The 19175-nt window shown below is 36.7% G+C and overlaps 1 protein-coding gene across 2 annotated transcripts in view; it reads right to left on the bottom strand.

Annotated features, from left to right (window-relative positions):
* Nucleotides 1–950: 950 nt before the first annotated feature.
* The window catches only part of LOC306857267 (MAP kinase-activated protein kinase 2), a 35727-nt gene continuing 17502 nt past the window's right edge, over nt 951–19175 (bottom strand). The window contains exons 2-10 of one of the 2 annotated variants that reach the window (XM_079397119.1): nt 8911–9050; nt 4481–4545; nt 4268–4347; nt 4062–4188; nt 3899–3974; nt 3639–3763; nt 3417–3502; nt 3241–3321; nt 951–3113 (exon numbers count right to left, since the gene is read on the bottom strand). In XM_079397119.1, coding sequence (XP_079253245.1) covers nt 2964–3113; nt 3241–3321; nt 3417–3502; nt 3639–3763; nt 3899–3974; nt 4062–4188; nt 4268–4347; nt 4481–4545; nt 8911–9050 — 930 coding nt within the window. In that variant the 3' untranslated portion in view covers nt 951–2963. The remainder of the gene's footprint in view (nt 3114–3240; nt 3322–3416; nt 3503–3638; nt 3764–3898; nt 3975–4061; nt 4189–4267; nt 4348–4480; nt 4546–8910; nt 9051–19175) is intronic. The other variant, XM_079397120.1, reaches the window with a different exon arrangement.

Below are 19175 nucleotides of genomic sequence, written 5' to 3'. Positions count from 1 at the left end.
GTCATTCAATGCAGGGGACTCTACAATTCCTTCTAATTTTTGACAGCATTAACCCACCAAAATTGTAGTTCGTGCAACAGTGGTCACTGTTCTCTAATTGAGATCACTGTGTTTTCCACAAAATAAAGGTTTTTGTTGAAATGCCTTGGTTATATTGTCAAACATGTCAGTGTAACTGTGGGACCCACAGCTAATATTCCTTTAAATTTTGAGCAATGAAGATTAGCAATATTTCAGAAAAAAATATATTTATAGACTGTTCTCTAATTTTGATCTCCACTGTACATATCTAGAACATATGGGCTCATGGATTAATTCAAAATAACTGATTCAAAAGTATTTTATTCCTGCATCGGACATAGTTTGTTCTGATTATAAAAAGCCACAGTAAAAGAAAATATTGTTCACGTCTTTATTGCTGAAATATTAACGGTGTAGAAATGTAAGATAGTAAACAGATTTGCAACAAGTACCTTGTCTGCGAGAAACCTAGTCTAACTAATAGAATCTAGTTATAGTTTATTTTAGTGACCGTTTATCCAATTCTTCTGAATCTGGGTTGTGAAATCGAAGAGTGATGCTTTCAATATGCTGGTCTTGCTGTAGACTCTACTTAGTCACATCTAGCAATAAAAGCCATCACTCAGTACCGTGCATGCTAGGTGCTTCCCCAACAGAAAAAGTAACCATAAAACTACATTTATTAGGAAACTCACAAGCCCACTGCCCATATCCTTTCTGAGCAAAGAACGGTTTCTAATTCTTCATAAACAAAACTGAGTCTATCTATTGCCTCTTCAATATCACTCAGCTTTTCTCTTGCACTCTGGTGATTCTTTGTAATCTTTTCCCATGAACTACAGAGCTCATTACATCCAACTCATCTCATTGTCGCTATTAGCATAATGGACGAGAAAGGTTAACAGGATGAGAAAAGGTGAAATTAGTTAAAGGATTATTAGATCTCATAAGACAAGACTGCATTTTATTATGGTTTGAGAAGAGGAGAACTGAATTACATCATATACATGTATCACCAATTTCATAAAGTGAAAGAGAGGTATTTGACAAATTAGTATGAGAACATTACCACATTCCACAAACATTTCTGTAAATACAGGCCTGAAATTGTTCATACTAGAAATGGTGGTCTCAACATAATTCTACAAGTTTAAATGAGACACAGACAAGTGGGTTTTAGGCGTTTTAATCCAAAATTGAAGCAGACCAAGAAATAAGTACAGCAGTTAAATACTAAAAACGGGACACGTATCTGCCTTTCCCCATTAGTATATAATTCTGTGGGAATTCTAATCTGTTTTTCAACTTGGTTGATATTGTAACCTTTGCTTTGAGAAATGAATGTATGAGGAAGGGAAAAGATCTTACAAAGTGGTAATATCAAGGAAACTGCAGAAACTGTTATTTGCAAGAGGGGAACTGAAATCGTTTAGCAGATATCTGCTGCTTGGGAGTATACTGATATTGCATGTTCAACCTTGTGAGCATTAAATCATATCCTTAAAAAGAGGATCAATATGAAGTAAAAAAAAAAAAGACTATATAGAAAAAATATAAGCTTCAACCTTTCAGCATACGTCAATCAGTGCAGCTAAAAATCTGCCTGTTGGATTCGCAGGATTCCCTGTATCCCTTAAATATTTGCAGAACACAAAGCCTTAATTCAAAGGGGCATTTCTTTGTTCCTTTATCAAACACCTGTTACTTATAAGCTTCTCTCGACAGGTGCATTCAAACACTAACTGCATGGTAGTCTTGGAAAAGAAAAGAAAACAAAAAATAAAAAAAAAAATGCACTGGCATAACGAAGAGTACCGTCGATGGCTAACGCATGTAGAACCGTCACAAAGATCCCATTTCATAATTCATTCAATTCATTATACACTTCAGAAAAATACAAACGGGTTTTGCGGTTAAAGGTGGTGGGTTAAAAAGCAGCAGGATACGTCTACTATTTTTTAGCAAGTATTTGTAAAATGAAATGCCAGAGCATGGGTTCTTTACAAATCTCTGAGGGAAAAACTAGATGGAAACATATGCATAGAACCGATTCAAGGCAAATCACTGTGCACCAAAAACGATGTGAAATAAGCGTATCATTCAGCAAGCAGAAGGCTGAAATAATGCGTTGGACTGGCTTACCATGGTAAGCCTCATCAAAACCAATGTGAAAGTAGGGCAATAAGTTTTTCTCTCAATCTGAAGACCAACATAAGGCTAATTGGATCTAAAGCTCAAAAATGATCTAGTATTTTACTTTAAGGGACCCTGAACAATACTGACAGACATTTTCACAGTAAAGAACAGAGTGTGTCTACATTCAAAGAGTCATTTCAAAAATACATTTTCATCTGGACACCAGCACTGTCTTTTACTGTAAAAGAGCATACAAGTGCCGAAATAAATGACAAATATAATGAAGAACAAACAGGAAAGCTAGCACTATGCATAGGCTTCTCAGAACATGAGCAGAAGAAAGGAAACTGATCATTCTATTACAGGGCAACTTATTTTACGGGCTGTTCCATAACTTAGAATGGAACAACCTTAAAACAAAAAGTGTTAAGTGTGTATAACTCACAAACTCATGCACCAATGGCTTTTGATTAAAAGAAAAAAGAAAATGCAAAAGGTAACTAACTCAGCATTCTGATTACCCACTAAACACCCTGTGAAAAACAATACTTGTGAACACTTTAAGGAGCAAATTAGTGGACGTCAGCTGCTTCACAACTCCAAAATGTATATAAATGTATATAATTGTACAGACCCTTTGTTTTGGTAGCAAAGTGGTGTATTAGTTACAGATACTGAGTGATTAAAAAGAAGTATAAAAAAAAATCTCTTGCTTTAACTTTTTTTTTGTTGACTTATTGCTTCCTTAAACTTTTCAACTGATGTACAGGTAAAATCTGTGTGCATGTGCGACAGTGAATGTGTCCTTAGCAAGCAGGCGTCTCGTTTTCAGCAGCCGTATTGTTGGCTTTCTTTCTCCTCTTCATCAGCAGTGGATTGGACGAGTCTTCAATCCTCTTGATTTTGATTTGCTCATAGTCGACTCTCATTGTTGCCAAGGCACTAGTCATTTCTTCCTGTGGAACAGAGACATAATAGCATTAAACAGAATGAAGATATGGATCTGAGGTGCAGTGGCTGCAAAAAAACATGCAGGAGATGTTCTGAGAAGACTTTTTTTGTTGTGGGAGGCAGAGGCCTCACCTTGACATCCTCCCATGTGTCTTTCTCTTCTTTCAGAACACGGCTGGTGTGTAGGGGTGTCTGTGGCACCTCCATTGATTGCTATAGCCACATAAATAACAATATAACATAGTAAGCCAAATATAATGTACAAAGATCAACACAGAATCCATAAAATAACACTAATATTCACTCACATTGATCCAGGGGTTGTTCATAAACTCTGTGATGGTCATCCTTTGTGTTGGCTCAGTTTTCAGTAATGTTCTGATGAGCTGCTTGGCTACAAAAATAGGAAGAATGAGTCATTTAATTCTATTATCATTCTTAGAAACACACAAAACAAATGATTTGAAGATAACAGCATTCTAAGAACGGTTTCTCAAGTTGGTTTCACAAAACAGGAACTTGACAGATACCTTCCTCTGAAACTTCCGACCATTCAGGATTTGGAAACTCGTACTGCCCCATGCGGATTCGCTTTTTCATACCAGGGGATATAGCCAATCCGTGGTTGGAATAGAAAGGTGGGTAACCACAGAGCCTGGAAGTTGAATGAAGTGAGAGTTGAGCTATATCAGACACACTTTACAAGTTCAAGAGTGGCAAACCCCATTTAAATAGAGGTCTAGACAGAGAAAAATGGCGTATGCACAACATACGAGACAGATTCACTTACAGAATATACATGATGACACCCAAAGACCACATGTCACAGGACTTGTCATATTTTTCTGGACCAAGAACCTCTGGGGCTATAACATGAAAAAGGTGAAAATTCTTAAAAATGGGATCAAATGGCCTTTCTGACATCTAATTTTTGATCATTCTGATATTCTTACCAACATAATAAGGAGTATAGCAAGGGGTGGCCAGAGAGTTGTGTGAGGTTGTCTCTTTAGCAAACCCAAAGTCTGTCAGTTTGAGAAGGGCGTTGGGCCTTTTAGAGGTATATAAGAGGTTCTCTGGCTGCAAAGTGGATTTTCAAGCATATTCAGTTAAGAAAACCATGAAGGCAAAAATCATTTTGTCGTCATAAGAATATTACCTTGACGTCTCGGTGTGCGATGTTTATTGCATGTAAATACTGAATGGCCTCTCCTATACTCTTCATGATATCAGAAGCCTCTGAAAAGCCCACAGAACAAGAAAACAATTAAAATAATAAATTAAGGTATTGTGGCTAATGGGTCTATTTATTATTTTGGCATTCTTAAACATGTTTATATATACTTTATAAGAGTGTACACAATGCCGTTACCTCTCTCAGTAAATGCCTGGTCCCCTCTGTCCTGAATCCGACTGAACAGCTCACCACCATCCATGCTTCAAAACAAACACAAAGCAAAAATCAGCTGACATATCACAAAATATCTGAAGTAACGGCATATTAGTGGAGAAAAAAAAAAAAATAATACTAAAAAAATAAAAGATATTAAGCTATTATGTAATAATTTTAAGTGAAAAGTGTAAGATGCATTTACTACAAGGCCATTTACTACTACTACTACCACCACTATTATTATTATTATTATTATTATATGAACCAACACATTTGGCTGAATGTACAACAGTGGATTTGAAATAGAAATGGCGTCAGGTAGCTATAGCAGTGTTTCCTCTAACAGCATTGATAGTTCAAACGCATACATGCTGAAACTCACAATAAATGACTTTGCTCAAATGCATACAAAAAAAAAAACACATCAAGGGGGGATCTTTTCACCTTTGTCCCCAAGTCATCATTGTGGTTATCATTTCCGATTACAGCAAACCACTGCTAGGTGTGCAAGTCGTGTGAGCTCCATTTCTTGAAAACTTGCCAGTTGCGAGAAACTGGGTCAGTGGGCTTAGAAAGACTGTCTGTCTCTCATTAGAAAAGAGGAAGATAAGGGGGGAGAGACAGAAAGGGGTAAAATAGGGATCTGCGCAAGACTGCATGGTTATGATTTTGATATTTGGACTCAATTATCATATAACTGATAAATGGATTGAAAAGCACTTGGTCTACTTGGTGTGTTTCTAGCACATCCGCTATTGTAGTGATAAAGCATGATAATTTGTGAAAGAGGGTGCAAACTGCTGATAACCGTGTACATCTATGTAAATGCGAAGAATCATGCTGTTCTCACATCTCACAGCATGCAAGACAAGTTTCATTTCTACAGCTCATGTAGACGTGCAGCCAGTTTCAGATGAAATAAAAGGACTGACAGAAACAGCATGAGTCTGACTGAGAAAGCCTATGAGATAGAGGCTATTAACAACCACATCACGTTTTACTGCTTTCAGTTTCACTAAACCTCAGACGCTTCTTGTCCCATCCAGTCGACATATAGCTGAATGTGCCCAAAAAAAAAAAAAAAGTGTTAAGCTTAGGCGCTGAAATTTCAAAAGCATGTGATTTATGGTAGCAAACACCAAAGCCACATTGAAGGGTTGGGTTGCAGCATTATTTCTGTGTGTAATTTTTCTTAGAAAAGCCATATTTGAAGCTGAACTTCAGTCTTGGCATTTTCCATTTCCATCACCTGCTGCACACTCAGTTCTGATGACCTGTAGATTCTGTTTCCTGCGTGATGAGTAGCTGGATGTGTCTGGCCTGATTTCTTGTAATCTATTCATGATATTCTGCAATCCATGATATAGATTCATCCATATGTAACTGCTGATTATCATAATGCAAATATTAAAATAAGCTGGCTGAAGGTCTAAGATGTTAATGATACCCCAATGAGCCAATGATACCAAGGATCACTCATGTCTGTAAGCTCCTCACACACTCATTTCCGTCCTACAAACAGAGAATCAACAGTTTCTAAAGAAACACTACACTTCCCTATGAGTCTCTTACATCAAAATGATGCATGAAATCTTGCGTCATCCATGAAACAATGTTGTGCTTAATAGGAAACAATGGACTGTAAAGCAGAATCAAAGCAACGTATTGATTTATTTTTGCACCTATCAAACAAAGAGCATCTGTGACGTGCAAAGAGTCAAAATGACTCAAATTTATTGTGCAGAAACATGGAAATGAACAAGAAGGAGAGGTCAAGTAGAAACAGAGAGTTGCCTCATCTCTGTTCTTTAGTATATTTAGATTAAGACACATTGCAAACTCAATTTCTGGAGAACACAAAGGTGCAACCAAACTCCACACTATGCATCTAGTTGACCTTCCACAAAATGAGTTCCGTTAAAAAGATCGGTAACCTTTTATAACACGAAACTGACTATCAGTGTGATGACAACTGACAGTGTCAAATTTTTTGTTAAATTGGCAGTGAATTTACATGTAAGGGGCATCCGGCGGACTTTTGACCACTTCAGGGCTTTTGTTAAAAATTACAGATCAAATTTCTGCTTTTTTGTGTTCCTGACCACAGATAGTTGGATCAACAGAGCGGCGTCATCAAAATCAAGTGCATTATCGATGTTAAAGTTTTAGGCAAAAGGGAACACCAGCCCTTTTTCCACAGTTTTCTCATGTAGCACCAATCAGTTTTATTAAAATCCATCTTGACAGCGGTGAATTATCACTTTAAAGGGATAGCTCACTCAGAAAAGTTAAACTCTGTCATTAATTACTCGCCCTCATGTTGTTCCAAACCTGAGACCTTCATTCATATTCGAAAACAAATTAAGATATTTTTGAGGAAAACCGAGGGATAGACCGCAACGTAACTGAAATGTTCCCAGGACATTATTCAAACAGTCCATGTGACATCAAAGGTTCAACCGTAATTTTACGAAGCTATGAGAATACTTTGTGCACAAAGAAAACAAAAATAAAGACTGCAGGGTCAGAAACCTCTCAGATTTCATCAAAAATATCTTAATTTGTGTTTCGAAGATGAACGGACATCTTACAGGATTGGTTCGACATGAGAGCGAGTAATTAATGACAATTTTAGGTGAACTATCCCTTTAAGAGACACAATTTCTCAGAAAGGGATGTAAAATTCTGACAATCACACAGCATGTCATCAACATTCTACAAATCTTTCAAGAAGTTGTCATTAAACATCCTGGTCTATCCCTATGTGCATAATCTCTGATGATTAAAAATTAAAAACAAAAAAATAAATAAAAATGTTAAATTCTAAACTCTACGAATTCTCACCATATAAACCTTGATTCACGTAAGCTCACATCTGCTGGTAAACAACAGTGGTGACAAATGCAGTTTCTGACTTCCTACAAAACAAGCGGTAAAGAAAATGTGTGAGTCAGCACATATATGAGAGCAAGAGAATTATCAAATCAGAAATGGAAAAAGATAGGTGTGATTTCTGATCCTCACATCATCATATCTGATACAATAATGGCGTGTGACTTTAAGATCAAACACTTGAATGGAGATGTCACAAACACATCACTTTGATGTTTTCAGTGAAAGCATGCATTTCAAATAGTCAAATCATGTTGAAACTAGACAAAACGGTGTCACGAATTGACTTAGGAAGCAATACTAAATAATACTCAGTGCACGGTCTGGGTATTATATATTGAATATTCACAATTAGCGGTGGGCGATACGACCACAATCTTATACAGTCTTACGAGTAATTCTTATACGGTCGTATGAGTATATCAGTAATTTTATTTTAACGATAAGGAAATATATCATGGCAATTATTTTTTTGCTGAAAATTACATTTTGATGTAAGAATTTTTATGGCAATCACATTATCACTGTATAAATAGTATATACAAAAAAAAAAATCTAGAATAATATAGAATTAAGCATGATGTTTTAATAACGTCTCTAGTTTAAAAAAATAAAAATAAAACTTAGAGTTGTCAAGTTTCTTTGAATGTTTCAGCTAACTGAACTCTCTGACAGATCTATAAATAAATAGATCTATAAATGTTGACGTACCATATGTGAAAAAAACTAAAACACTTTGCACTTTCACAGCATTGCCATTCTCGCTTCCCTGAACTCTCTTCAATAATCATATCAGTAGTTTGCAATTTAAGTAGTCAATTGCAGACTTAACCAAAACATTATTATTTTGTGTCATTATACGAGAACTTGCATCCATGCAACTTGCATTTTGATTATAGCAGGGACCGTCCCAATGAAGCAACCGGGGGTTCAGCTGCCTTGCCGAGGAGTGCACAATGGTGGTAAGCAGAGAAGGATGGTACCAGCTAGCATATATGTTGCATGTGTGGGAAACAACGGCGTCTGGTTATACAACAACATCTAGTCTATATGAAGGAGAGGTCACCACATTAGAAGGTACATCATCAGACAGGGGACTTCTGAATTTACTCAGACATGAAAGGGGCACATAGGTGTATGAGTGTTTACCGTAAGAAACCTCTAAACACCTGCTGGTAAACTATTTACACAGATGAGGAACTGAAACCTCAGCAAAACATTATAAATGAGTTAAGGGGCTGTGTAGAAAGAGTAACTAAATGAATCAAAGTTTTCATGACAGTGCAATTCAGGACACAATCAGACACAATTCTAGGTGCACAGCAAATGTCAAGTCATTATATTGCTCATGAAATGTCTACTCAAACTCTAATTGGCCAAATGTTACTAATGAAACTTGATATCCTGTTCCCTTAATGACTCTTAAAGCGAAGTTCCTTTAACTTGCTTAATAAATTTACAGCCCAGATGGTTAAGGATAAGGGCCACAACAGCGAAAATTGCAAGTTGGGACTCACCATTCCATTACAATAAGAAGGCACTTCCTATTTTGGTAGAGATTTTCATAGACGTCAATAATCCTGACGATATGGGTACACGAGGATGCCCGCCAGTGCATCTCCACCTCTCGTCTAGCTTTGGGACAGTCATGAAGCATCTTAAAAGAGAGGATGAAAAGGAGACCAAGTTATTTCGTTGCGACAGCGATTATTTTCTCATCATTCACAACAGAAGTTTGTGACAAATGTTTATTATTAATAAGAAAGCACAAAACAATATAGATAAGTAACAATTTATAATTCTTGCCATTTTTCTCATTTATATTTGTGCTTTATTTATATTCATTATAATTTATATTATTGAATTGAACTGAATGTCTTTATTATCATTGTACAAGTACAGCAAAACTGAAATATGCAAAAAGAATAAATATGAGAAAGAAAGAAAAAAAAAAAGACAAGAGAGTAATGTATACTTGTCTATTGCTACTAACATCACAATGCAGAACAACCAGATTCCTGGAGTTTTGCCTCCCCCTACAGCTAATCACCCCGTATTACATCAAGACCTAGGCATTATGTTTTTGTAAATGGTCATACATCTTTTTACATACTAACAACAGCTTTTATTTTATGCATTATATTGTACAGTTTAGTCCAAAATATCTTACAGCATTATATTTTAAGTTGCATTGTCATTTTTGGGTGAACTATCCCTTTAAACGCCACACATGCCATTTTATCAAAAAAGAATACATATAATCTACTGCAGTCAACTAAGCCATGGGTTTGCCCAAATGTAGAACATAACTATAGATAAATGTCCTTTTTTTTTTTTAATGATGGCCTCTTACAATATACTACTGTAAATGTTATGTCTAAAGCAAACATCCAGTTTCACTCCCAACTTGCATTTCAGAGGCCTGGAAATTTGTGCGGTGTTTTACGACTGTTAAGAACAATCACATCACTGAAAACTGACTCCCAATTCTAGAAATGACTGAAATGTCACTGAAAACAGAATGTAGGCCTATAATCCAGCCGCAAAGCTAACTGAATATAACCTTCTTTTAAAAATCACTGAAGTGTAAAGAACAGAGACTTAAAACCTTTTTTCTGCTTTTAGAATAATAGGGAGAGATTTAGAGCCTAAATATTCCATGAGAGCAGAAACAGGATACTTTTTATCATAAAAACAACGGAATGACACTTTTTTGCATTCAGACAAAAGCACCTGATTTAAGGAAAAGATCACTGGGATACAAGACATTGACAAAAAAAAAAGCTTAAAATTGTTAAACATAAGACAGATTTGGAACCTCTTACAGGTGGGGTATGCATTTTTTTTTTAAATGTCGGGACCAGTACCAAAACAAACTTGAAGCCAATCAGCAATAAGGGGGCGTGTCTACTCATAATGCTGAGGAGAGAGTGCTCAGTGCACATGACGGACATTAGCTGAGCCGAGCGACGACAAAGAGATGGCAGATAAAAAAAACAAGAGAGGAAAATGTCTGTAGAACAAAAGAAGGCTTACACCTTGTCTACACCGCACCAGCTAAAATTCTGTCTACACTGAAAGCGACTAAGCGGCTGTTGAACTCATTAATACTGTTGACAACTTTTCCTAAGTGCAATTCTGAGTGTGCTACACACAGGTGAGTGGGCTATACAAACCACCTGTAGTAACGCACTCATCCCACTATATGCACACTACACACTTTCTATAAACACTCCCTGCTACAAAGACTCAATAAAAAATGTTTACTTGAGCATTGCACTACAAAATAATGTTTACTTGAGCATTGCACTACAAATTTTTTTGCACTATGCTCTGCTTCCCACAAAATCTCTTTAATCTGCACAACAATTTAATGTACGAAATATATATACAATTTTTATTTTTATTTCTATCTTTTTGCACAATTTCATGTACAGTATATATGTAAAGTTCTTGTACAGTCTCAGTTTGTGTATGTCTAAGCAACTAGGTATAGTAGTTATAGTATATGTATAGTCAGATGCTCTTTTTATTTTTTTTTCTCTTATACTTGCATTGTTGTATGTTTATCTTATGTTTAACTAGTATGTAGCACCGTGGTCCTGCGAGACATGACATTTTGTTCCACTATATGTCCACACATGTAGCAGAATGACAATAAAGCTCAACTTGAACTTAAATCATTTGAAATTTGTGTCTATATGTCATAAATCGAACTCGGCAGCAGTTTATTGTCGGGGATTTGTGTCGTAGCGCAGCATCCAGTATAGACAGCATCACTGATTATAATGAGTATAGTATTTTGTCGTGCCGTGCTGCGCCACTTGCATCCATGTAAATATCGGATCAGCTTTCCAGCGCTGGAGTGAACTCAAGGAGCGGGAAGGCCTGTGATCGGACACGAGGTTGCTTGGTTTCTTCTCGATAGGCGAGTAACGTTGGTTTTGCTTTGTTTCACAGAACTAATTGTTGTTTGGATTGAGTACGTATGTGTGGGGTGAAGCTATCAAAATAGGGGCGAGACCCTTTTGGGGTAGGGGCGTGTTTTTTTGGCGATTTCAAATATCAACATTGGCTATCATAAATCACTTACCCCACCTTTATGTTTATTCCCTCATGAGAACACATAAGCAGTTGGCCACTATTAAGGCATGTTGTACTGCAGCACACAGTTATGTTATGTAGTAGTGGAAAGAATCCCTTCGGGGGGCGGGGGCTTCAGATGGCAGACGTTCTCTCCCGTCCAGATAGCTGGCGAGGTTTCATGATTCCTGCCTTTGCACACCACCCACATCACGCCTGTGAATCCTCATATCCTCACACCAGCCTACAGGGGGCTAAACAGCTTATTTGGCAGAGCTAAACCTTAATTTGCTTGCCAACCATGCATACAGGTGTGATTCAGACCTACTTGTCTGACGTGAGAGGACTGGTTATCACAAATGTAAATAAAAACTGAAATAAATTAAATGTAGCATGTAAAACTCATCTGTGAAAATAAAGACACATCACCCACACACTGCACAACAGACAGCAGCAGTCACAAAGCCTTCTCTCACCAAAGCCCTCTAGTTCTCAAGCATAGACAGATAGCTGTAATGTTTCATGTTTCACTAATGCTCAACAGAACAAGAGTTTTGTTGTTCATCTTCGGAGAATATTTAGTAGCCTAGAGTGCGATGGACCTGAATGCCTCCACTTCTACTTGACTTACCATTTCATTTCAAATACCGCAATAGGGTTTGTTAAACGTTTTGACATTTGATGGCATTTTAAAAATCACAGATGGGATAACCTCTCGTTTAAAAAAAAAGACTACTCACATATACCAAGGTCTAGTTCCACTCAGTGACTGATCTGATTTGAAGCAGTGTGACTAGCTACAAAATAGGGCTGCAACAAAGATTAATCAATTATCAAAATAATCATAATGATTATTAGAACGATAAATCGACTAATCGTCGATTATTTCACTGATTAATCAGTAGACTTTGATTAATCCGCTTTTGCAATTAGTTAAAATATTAAGGTATACATATTCTAACAAATAAAGGTCACTTCAGCGTTAGAAAAGCATATTATGTAATTACAATTATACAATTAATTGGTAACACTTTACAATAAGGTTCATTAGTTAACATTAGTTAATATGAACTAAGAATGAACAATACTTCTACATTATTTATTAATCTTAGATCATGTTAATTTCAGCATTTACTAATGCTTTTATAAAAATCACAAGTTGTGTTTTTTAACATTGGTAAATGCACTGTGAAATAACATGAACAAACAATGAACAAACTACTTTTATTAACCAATATTAACAAAGAATAATACATAAATCTAATAAATGTATTGTTCGTGTCAATTAATACATGAACTAATGTTAACAAATGATGCCCTATTGTAAAGTGTTACCAATTCATTATACAAATAGATATATTTGGCACACAAAAGGAGATGACATACTCTCACCATTTAATTAGCTACCTGAAAAAGTGCACATTCTGCCTAACATTTCCTTTTGTAAGTCATATAGATAAGAAACAAAATAAAGGTAAGCGATAAGACGCTTTGGATAAACTATTTTATTCACAACAATGTCCTAAAATGCCTTATAGGGTTATGACAACCAAAACAGTCCTGAGCTAGATCAAGCTTTGATCTCTATAAACCAAACTGACACTTTAATGAAATTATTTTTTTCCCACTAATAAAAATATTTTATCATTAGCTAGCTCCACACTGGAGAGTTGCTTTATAACAGAAAATCAAGTTGTAATTCTAACTGAAAGTGACACCGACTCTGGTTTTTCATGTTTAATACCGTAAAGCTGCTTGAATCAAGGCTATTGCATAAAGTACTATATAAAAACTTTTGTATAAACTTTTGACTGGTAATGTACATAAATAGTTAAGTAAATAATGATACGTAACTAGCAATGGATCATTTTCCTGATGTAATGCAATTTCCTGTGAAAGTGACAAGTTTATAAATTTGATATAATTTTGTATAACTACTGATATATTTGATTTAACTTGTAAGGAGGAGGGGTGATCGAGGGGAAAGACACTATGTGACCCTGGACCATAAAGCCAGTCTTAAGTGTCAATTTTTCAAAATTGAGATTTATACATAAATAAGCTTTCTGTTGATATATGGTTTGTTATGATAGGACAATATTTGGCCGAGAATACTGAGAAAATCGCCTTTAAAGTTGTCCAAATTAAGTTCTTAGCAACGCATATTACTAATCAAAAATCAAGTTGAGATGTATTTACGGTAAGAAATTCACAAAATATCTTCATGGAACATGATTTTTACTTAATATCCTAATGATTTTTGGCATAAAAGAAAAATCGATAATTTTGTCCCATACAATGTATTTTGGGCTATTGCAACAAATATGCCCTAGCGAGTTAATACTGGTTTTGTGGTCCAGGGTCACATATGGCTCTCCTGTCTGACAGAGATCAGTAAAGATCCATTTCCTGGACCAACCAGAAATCGCTATATGTGGCTGTTTTTCAGTAACCTTGTAACATTCCCCAGACATAATCCATGCCAACATTATGCAAGAACAAGATGAAAAGAAGCTGTGACAGTTGTGAAAACACTCAGGGTATTGTATCTAGGTCTAAAATAAAGCTCAGTCTGGTAAGGTGAGACATCTCATTGTTCAGGCGACACGTAATTATATGCCAAGCTGATGAATGGAAAGTGTTGCCAAGCCAACACAGACCAATTATTGCTGTCACTGGACTAATGCCTGCTTTTTGTGAAGACCAAAAAGAAAAGTTTGAAACATCCTACTGAGACAAAACACAAGGTTTGATCTCTCTCAAACGTCATGCATTTCAGAGTGGGAAGCAATTTCTAAAGCAGACATAAAGCTCAAAAACGGTCTGACAATTAGTTTTTTGGGATAATTAAGCACCAGTGTGAAAATTCTTCACCAAAACCAAGTGCCGTTACAGTTTATTTAATTGCCACTAGCTTACAAAGTGACAGAAGCATTGCTAAATTTTAAAATGAAAGAAAAGCACTCGCTTTGCTATCAAAAATGTAAGTCAAAATAAAATGAAACAAAGACTTTTATCTGCCGCTTGAATGTTAAATAATTTGTTACACCAGAACTTTGGTTTGCACTGTCATTCTGAGAAAGGTTAAAAGAGTGTTCATGCTGTGACTGTGTAAATAAGGGAACTGAATAAAACTGCATCAATAAAGGTTCACTTGGTGCATGTAGCTTGCGTCACAGGAACAGAGATTTGGGCAACCACCTGTCCAGCCTGAATGCAACTGTAACATCTATATTACACTGTTGTGACTAAGATATTAAATGCCATTAACAAATCTGGCATGGATAACTGTGAGTGACAGGGAGGAAGGGACATATGGCAGGTGGCAAGAGCTTTGTTTTGCATGTGAAGGGGATAGACAAGAAAGGGTGGCGTCATGTGTGGTGTCGTGTAAGAGGGGGAGGGTGTTGGTTTTCTCCAATTAAACGTGGTGGGGCTGAGTGTGCTCTGATTTCACTGCCAAGCCCCAAAGCACCCTTGATATCATGCTATTGTCCTGACAATAAACAACAACCTGCTAAGACTTCAAAATATACAAACACAAACAAAATGACACCCACGGTGGCATAGGGGCACAATGTTTGGGAAAAACATGCATAGAATCATCATCATAACAGCAATTAAAGGTTCTAATCAAAACTGATTTCGCTTACAAAGCTATTCAAGTTCAGTTTTATGAATCACGCAAACACCTGCAATAAACTGTATGCTTACCAAATATGTTTACAAGCAGCTTTAATAGAGAAAAAGCTGTTTTTTGTATAGTCATACTATAGTCTCTCTATAGTAAAATGTAATTGAAGAATTGACAGAAAGTGCTTAAATTGCATTGATTAATTTTGCTTTAGACCAACTGAAATAATTTTTTTTAAAGTGCATGTAGAGGGATAGTGCACTCAAAAATAAAAGTTCTGTATTAAATTTACAATAAAGTGTTACAGGAACATTAACAGCATTAAAGGAAGGTAACACTACTGTGCCAATGCACGCATTCAGTTGCAATATGTTGGTCAAGTTTTCACATCTGCTTACAATTAAGTAGCATATATACTCTTTATGCCATAAAGAGCCAAGTTCAATTAAAATGAGCAAAAATGTTGAGTTCGCCTTGAAAAGTTTTTAAAAAATTGTTTTTCTTAAACTCCGCTCTTTAGTCCCGCTTTTTAAACACCAGCGCATCTGCAGAAAAATCGTGTCCATCTGTTATCAGAGTTTTGCCTTCACCCGCTCAGTGGGAGAATAGCAGATGTGGCCCATACCTTCCTGAGGCCCAGTACAAAAGATCCCCTCCACATACACACAAAAGGTGGTGGAGGGCCAGCATCTTCCACCTGCTTCTGTTTATGAACTAAGCAGACAAACTCCTGTAAGCTACTTACTATCTAACTTTAGTATTAAAGACTCTTTGTGCCCGGATGAGTATGTGTTTGGGATACATGCTTGTGTGTGATGACAGACTATTGCTCATTGTGATGACTGGCCATCCACATGTCAGAGTAATCATGTTTGTGTCAAAATGTCTGGATCTGATTAAAGACATCTGCCTCTGACTTAACTCAAAAGGAGCTTTGTCTATGACAAATAAAAGGCTTATTATTTGTTCAGAACTGATTTCCTGTTATCACAGATTCCATTCTTATCCCATTCCAGACCCTGGACAAGAGAGTGTAATGCTTACTGTCACTACAGCTCTTAAATGTGTTACACCTTCCTTTTCTTCCTGTGATGTACATATGGTTTAGGGCCAGACACTTGAGCTTGTACTCTCAAGAAGAGCTGTGCAAAGTGAAAGTGTCTAGAGCTCATTCCCTTGCTGCCAAAGCAACATGTCATCCAGAAACCCACAACAGCACTTACAGGCACTCCAGGTAATGGACGACAATTGAACTTGCTAGAAAAGGAACTTACTTATTCATTCACTAGATTACTGCCAGAGGGAAAACTGTATCAGAATGCACTGATCCCCTAAAAATGGGTATACCAAACTTTTCTTAACCGCTGTAGGTCAAGGGCCAGATTGAGCTAAACTCCATTTTATGCAGGCAAATATCTTTATTTAACAAAGCATGCTCTTCTGGTGCTTATAAAATCCAGAATTAAGTTTTTATAGTTCTAATAACCAAAAAAAGGAACACGCTTTCATTCATTATATTAGCATATATTATTTTTTGCCAATCAGAATGGATCCAATCTGTTTTTTTCCTGTTTATCACATTTCAGGTTTACACCACCCCTTTCAGTTCAGTTTTATTTGGATCAAGCTTAATTGGATCACTTGAGATGTTTACAGGAAGGCTTTTCAGTCTGACTGAGCCATCATTTGGATTATAAAAATATTATTTGGGTGACTGTAAATGTAGCTATTGACTAAAGGCCTTTAGACAAGATTTAAAATGCATAAAAAAGGTGCCCAATGATACAGTCAGAAGGCATTTCAATCTACAAATCGCCATCATTTATCATGAATTTACTGTATTAACGCTAACTGAACCATAGTGTTGTGGCAGAAATGTGGGATGTGTGTCAAATTTTATTGTATTATTAATGTAGACATGTATTAAATGTATTAATGGAGTTCTGGAATATAGCTGCAGTATTTTTTTGTGATTAACCAATAATGTTTGTGCATACTAAACATATGTAGACAACTACTATTTTTCATACAAATACCTAGAAACCATATACAGTGGGGAAAAAAATTATTTGTTCCCCTGCTGATTTTGTACGTTTGCCCACTGACAAAGAAATGATCAGTCTATAATTTTAATGGTAGGTTTATTTGAACAGTGAGAGACAGAATAACAAAAAAAATCCAGAAAAACACATTTCGAAAAAATTATAAATTGATTTGCATTTTAATGAGTCAAAATAAGTATTTGATCCCCTATCAATCAGCAAGATTTATGGCTCCCAGGTGTCTTTTATACAGGCAAGGAGCTGAGATTAGGTGCACTCTCTTAAAGGGGGTGCTCTTAATCTCAGCTTGTTTCCTGTATAAAAGTCACCTGTCCACAGAAGCAATCGATCAGATTCCAAACGCTCCACCGTGGCCAAGACCAAAGAGCTGTCCAAGGATGTCAGGGACAAGATTGTAGACCTACACAAGGCTGGTCTTGTAGCCCATTCCATCGCCAAGCAGCTTGGTGAGAAAGTGACAACAGTTAGTGCGATTATTTGCAAATGGAAGAAACACAAAATATCTGTCAATCTCGCTCGGACTGGGGCTCCATGCAAGATCTCATCTCGTGGAGTTTCAATGATCATGAGAACGGTGAGGAATCAGACCAGAACTACACAGGAGGAGGATCTTGTCAATGATCTAAAGGCAGCTGGGACCATAGTCAAGAAGAAAACAATTCGTAACACACTACACAAGGTCCCCCTGCTCAAGCGCGCGCATGTACAGGCCCATCTGAAATTTGCCAATGATTCAGAAGAGAACTGGGTGAAAGTGTTCTGGTCAGATGAAACCAAAATCGAGCTCTTTGGCATCAACTTAGCTCGCCGTGTTTGGAGGAGGAGGAATGCTGCCGCCAAACATGGAGGTGGAAACATTATGCTTTGGGGTATTTTTCTGCTAAGGGAACAGGACAACTGCACCGCATCAAAGGGACAACGGACAGGAAGATGTACCGTCGCAAAAATGAAATTGAGCCACTGATGTCACATGGACTGTTTTACCGATGTATTTACTATGGGGTGGAGGTGGCACAGTGGATAAGACACATGCCTTTGGTGTGAGAGACACGGGTTCGGACACCAATGTGTCCCTGAGCAAGACACTTAACCCCTAGTTGCTCCAGAGGCGTGCGACCTCTGACATATATAGCAATTGTAAGTCGCTTTGGATAAAAGCGTCAGCTAAATGAATAAATGTAAATGTAAATGACAACGTTTCTGGACCTGGGAACATTTCAGTTGCATTGCTGTCTATGGAGGGTCTCAAGCTAATACTACTGTTAAATGTGCATTTCTATAAGACAAATAAGTAATAATATTAATATTGCAGCCTGCACTGCAAACTTTGCTCAAAGTCAGGCAACACAAATCGGTTTCATAATTTGAAACAATATTACTCAAAACATGCAGAAACTAAGAAAGGAATTTTTCTATTATTTTAGTTAAGGAATAATGACTGGAAAGAATTAAAAAATGTGAAGTCATGTTCTGACCATAAAGAGTAGTTTAAAACCACAATTAACGGTCTGGTTTCTACAACTTTCACTTAAGACCAAAAATCTGCCTTTAGACTTCAAAGAAATAAATTTGACATGTTATACTTATCTATCGACTGATATGAAAAACATATATATATGACATATATGATATGTTGCTAGGAAACGCTTATTTTGTTTACTAGGATGAGAGTTGCTGAAATCGCGTTTGGTCTCGTACTGTATCGTGTATCTTGTCAGTGTGTGCACTTGCTTGGCCATTTGTAGTTGATAAACAGGAAAGTGGGTCCAGCTGAATTGAAATGATCATTTGTTAGATTGGTATAATGAAGGTTATTATACCGCGGCAGCGGTCGCGGCAGTCGTCGTGTGAAGCCCTCTTAGTGTGAAGACCAAAGAGTGTAAAGACCATCGACTCTACCGTGCGACTCCACCGGGCAGGGACACCGGCAAGGGATAGTAGTAGCTTTTTATTTAATTTTTTCATTGATATGTTTATTATTGAAATGTTGTTGTTATATGCA

The sequence above is a fragment of the Barbus barbus genome, assembly GCF_936440315.1.
Source record: "Barbus barbus genome assembly, chromosome: 37".
Classification (NCBI taxonomy): domain Eukaryota; kingdom Metazoa; phylum Chordata; class Actinopteri; order Cypriniformes; family Cyprinidae; genus Barbus; species Barbus barbus.
The sequence above is the reverse complement of the archived record's forward strand: the minus strand, read 5'-3'. Positions and strand labels throughout refer to the sequence as shown.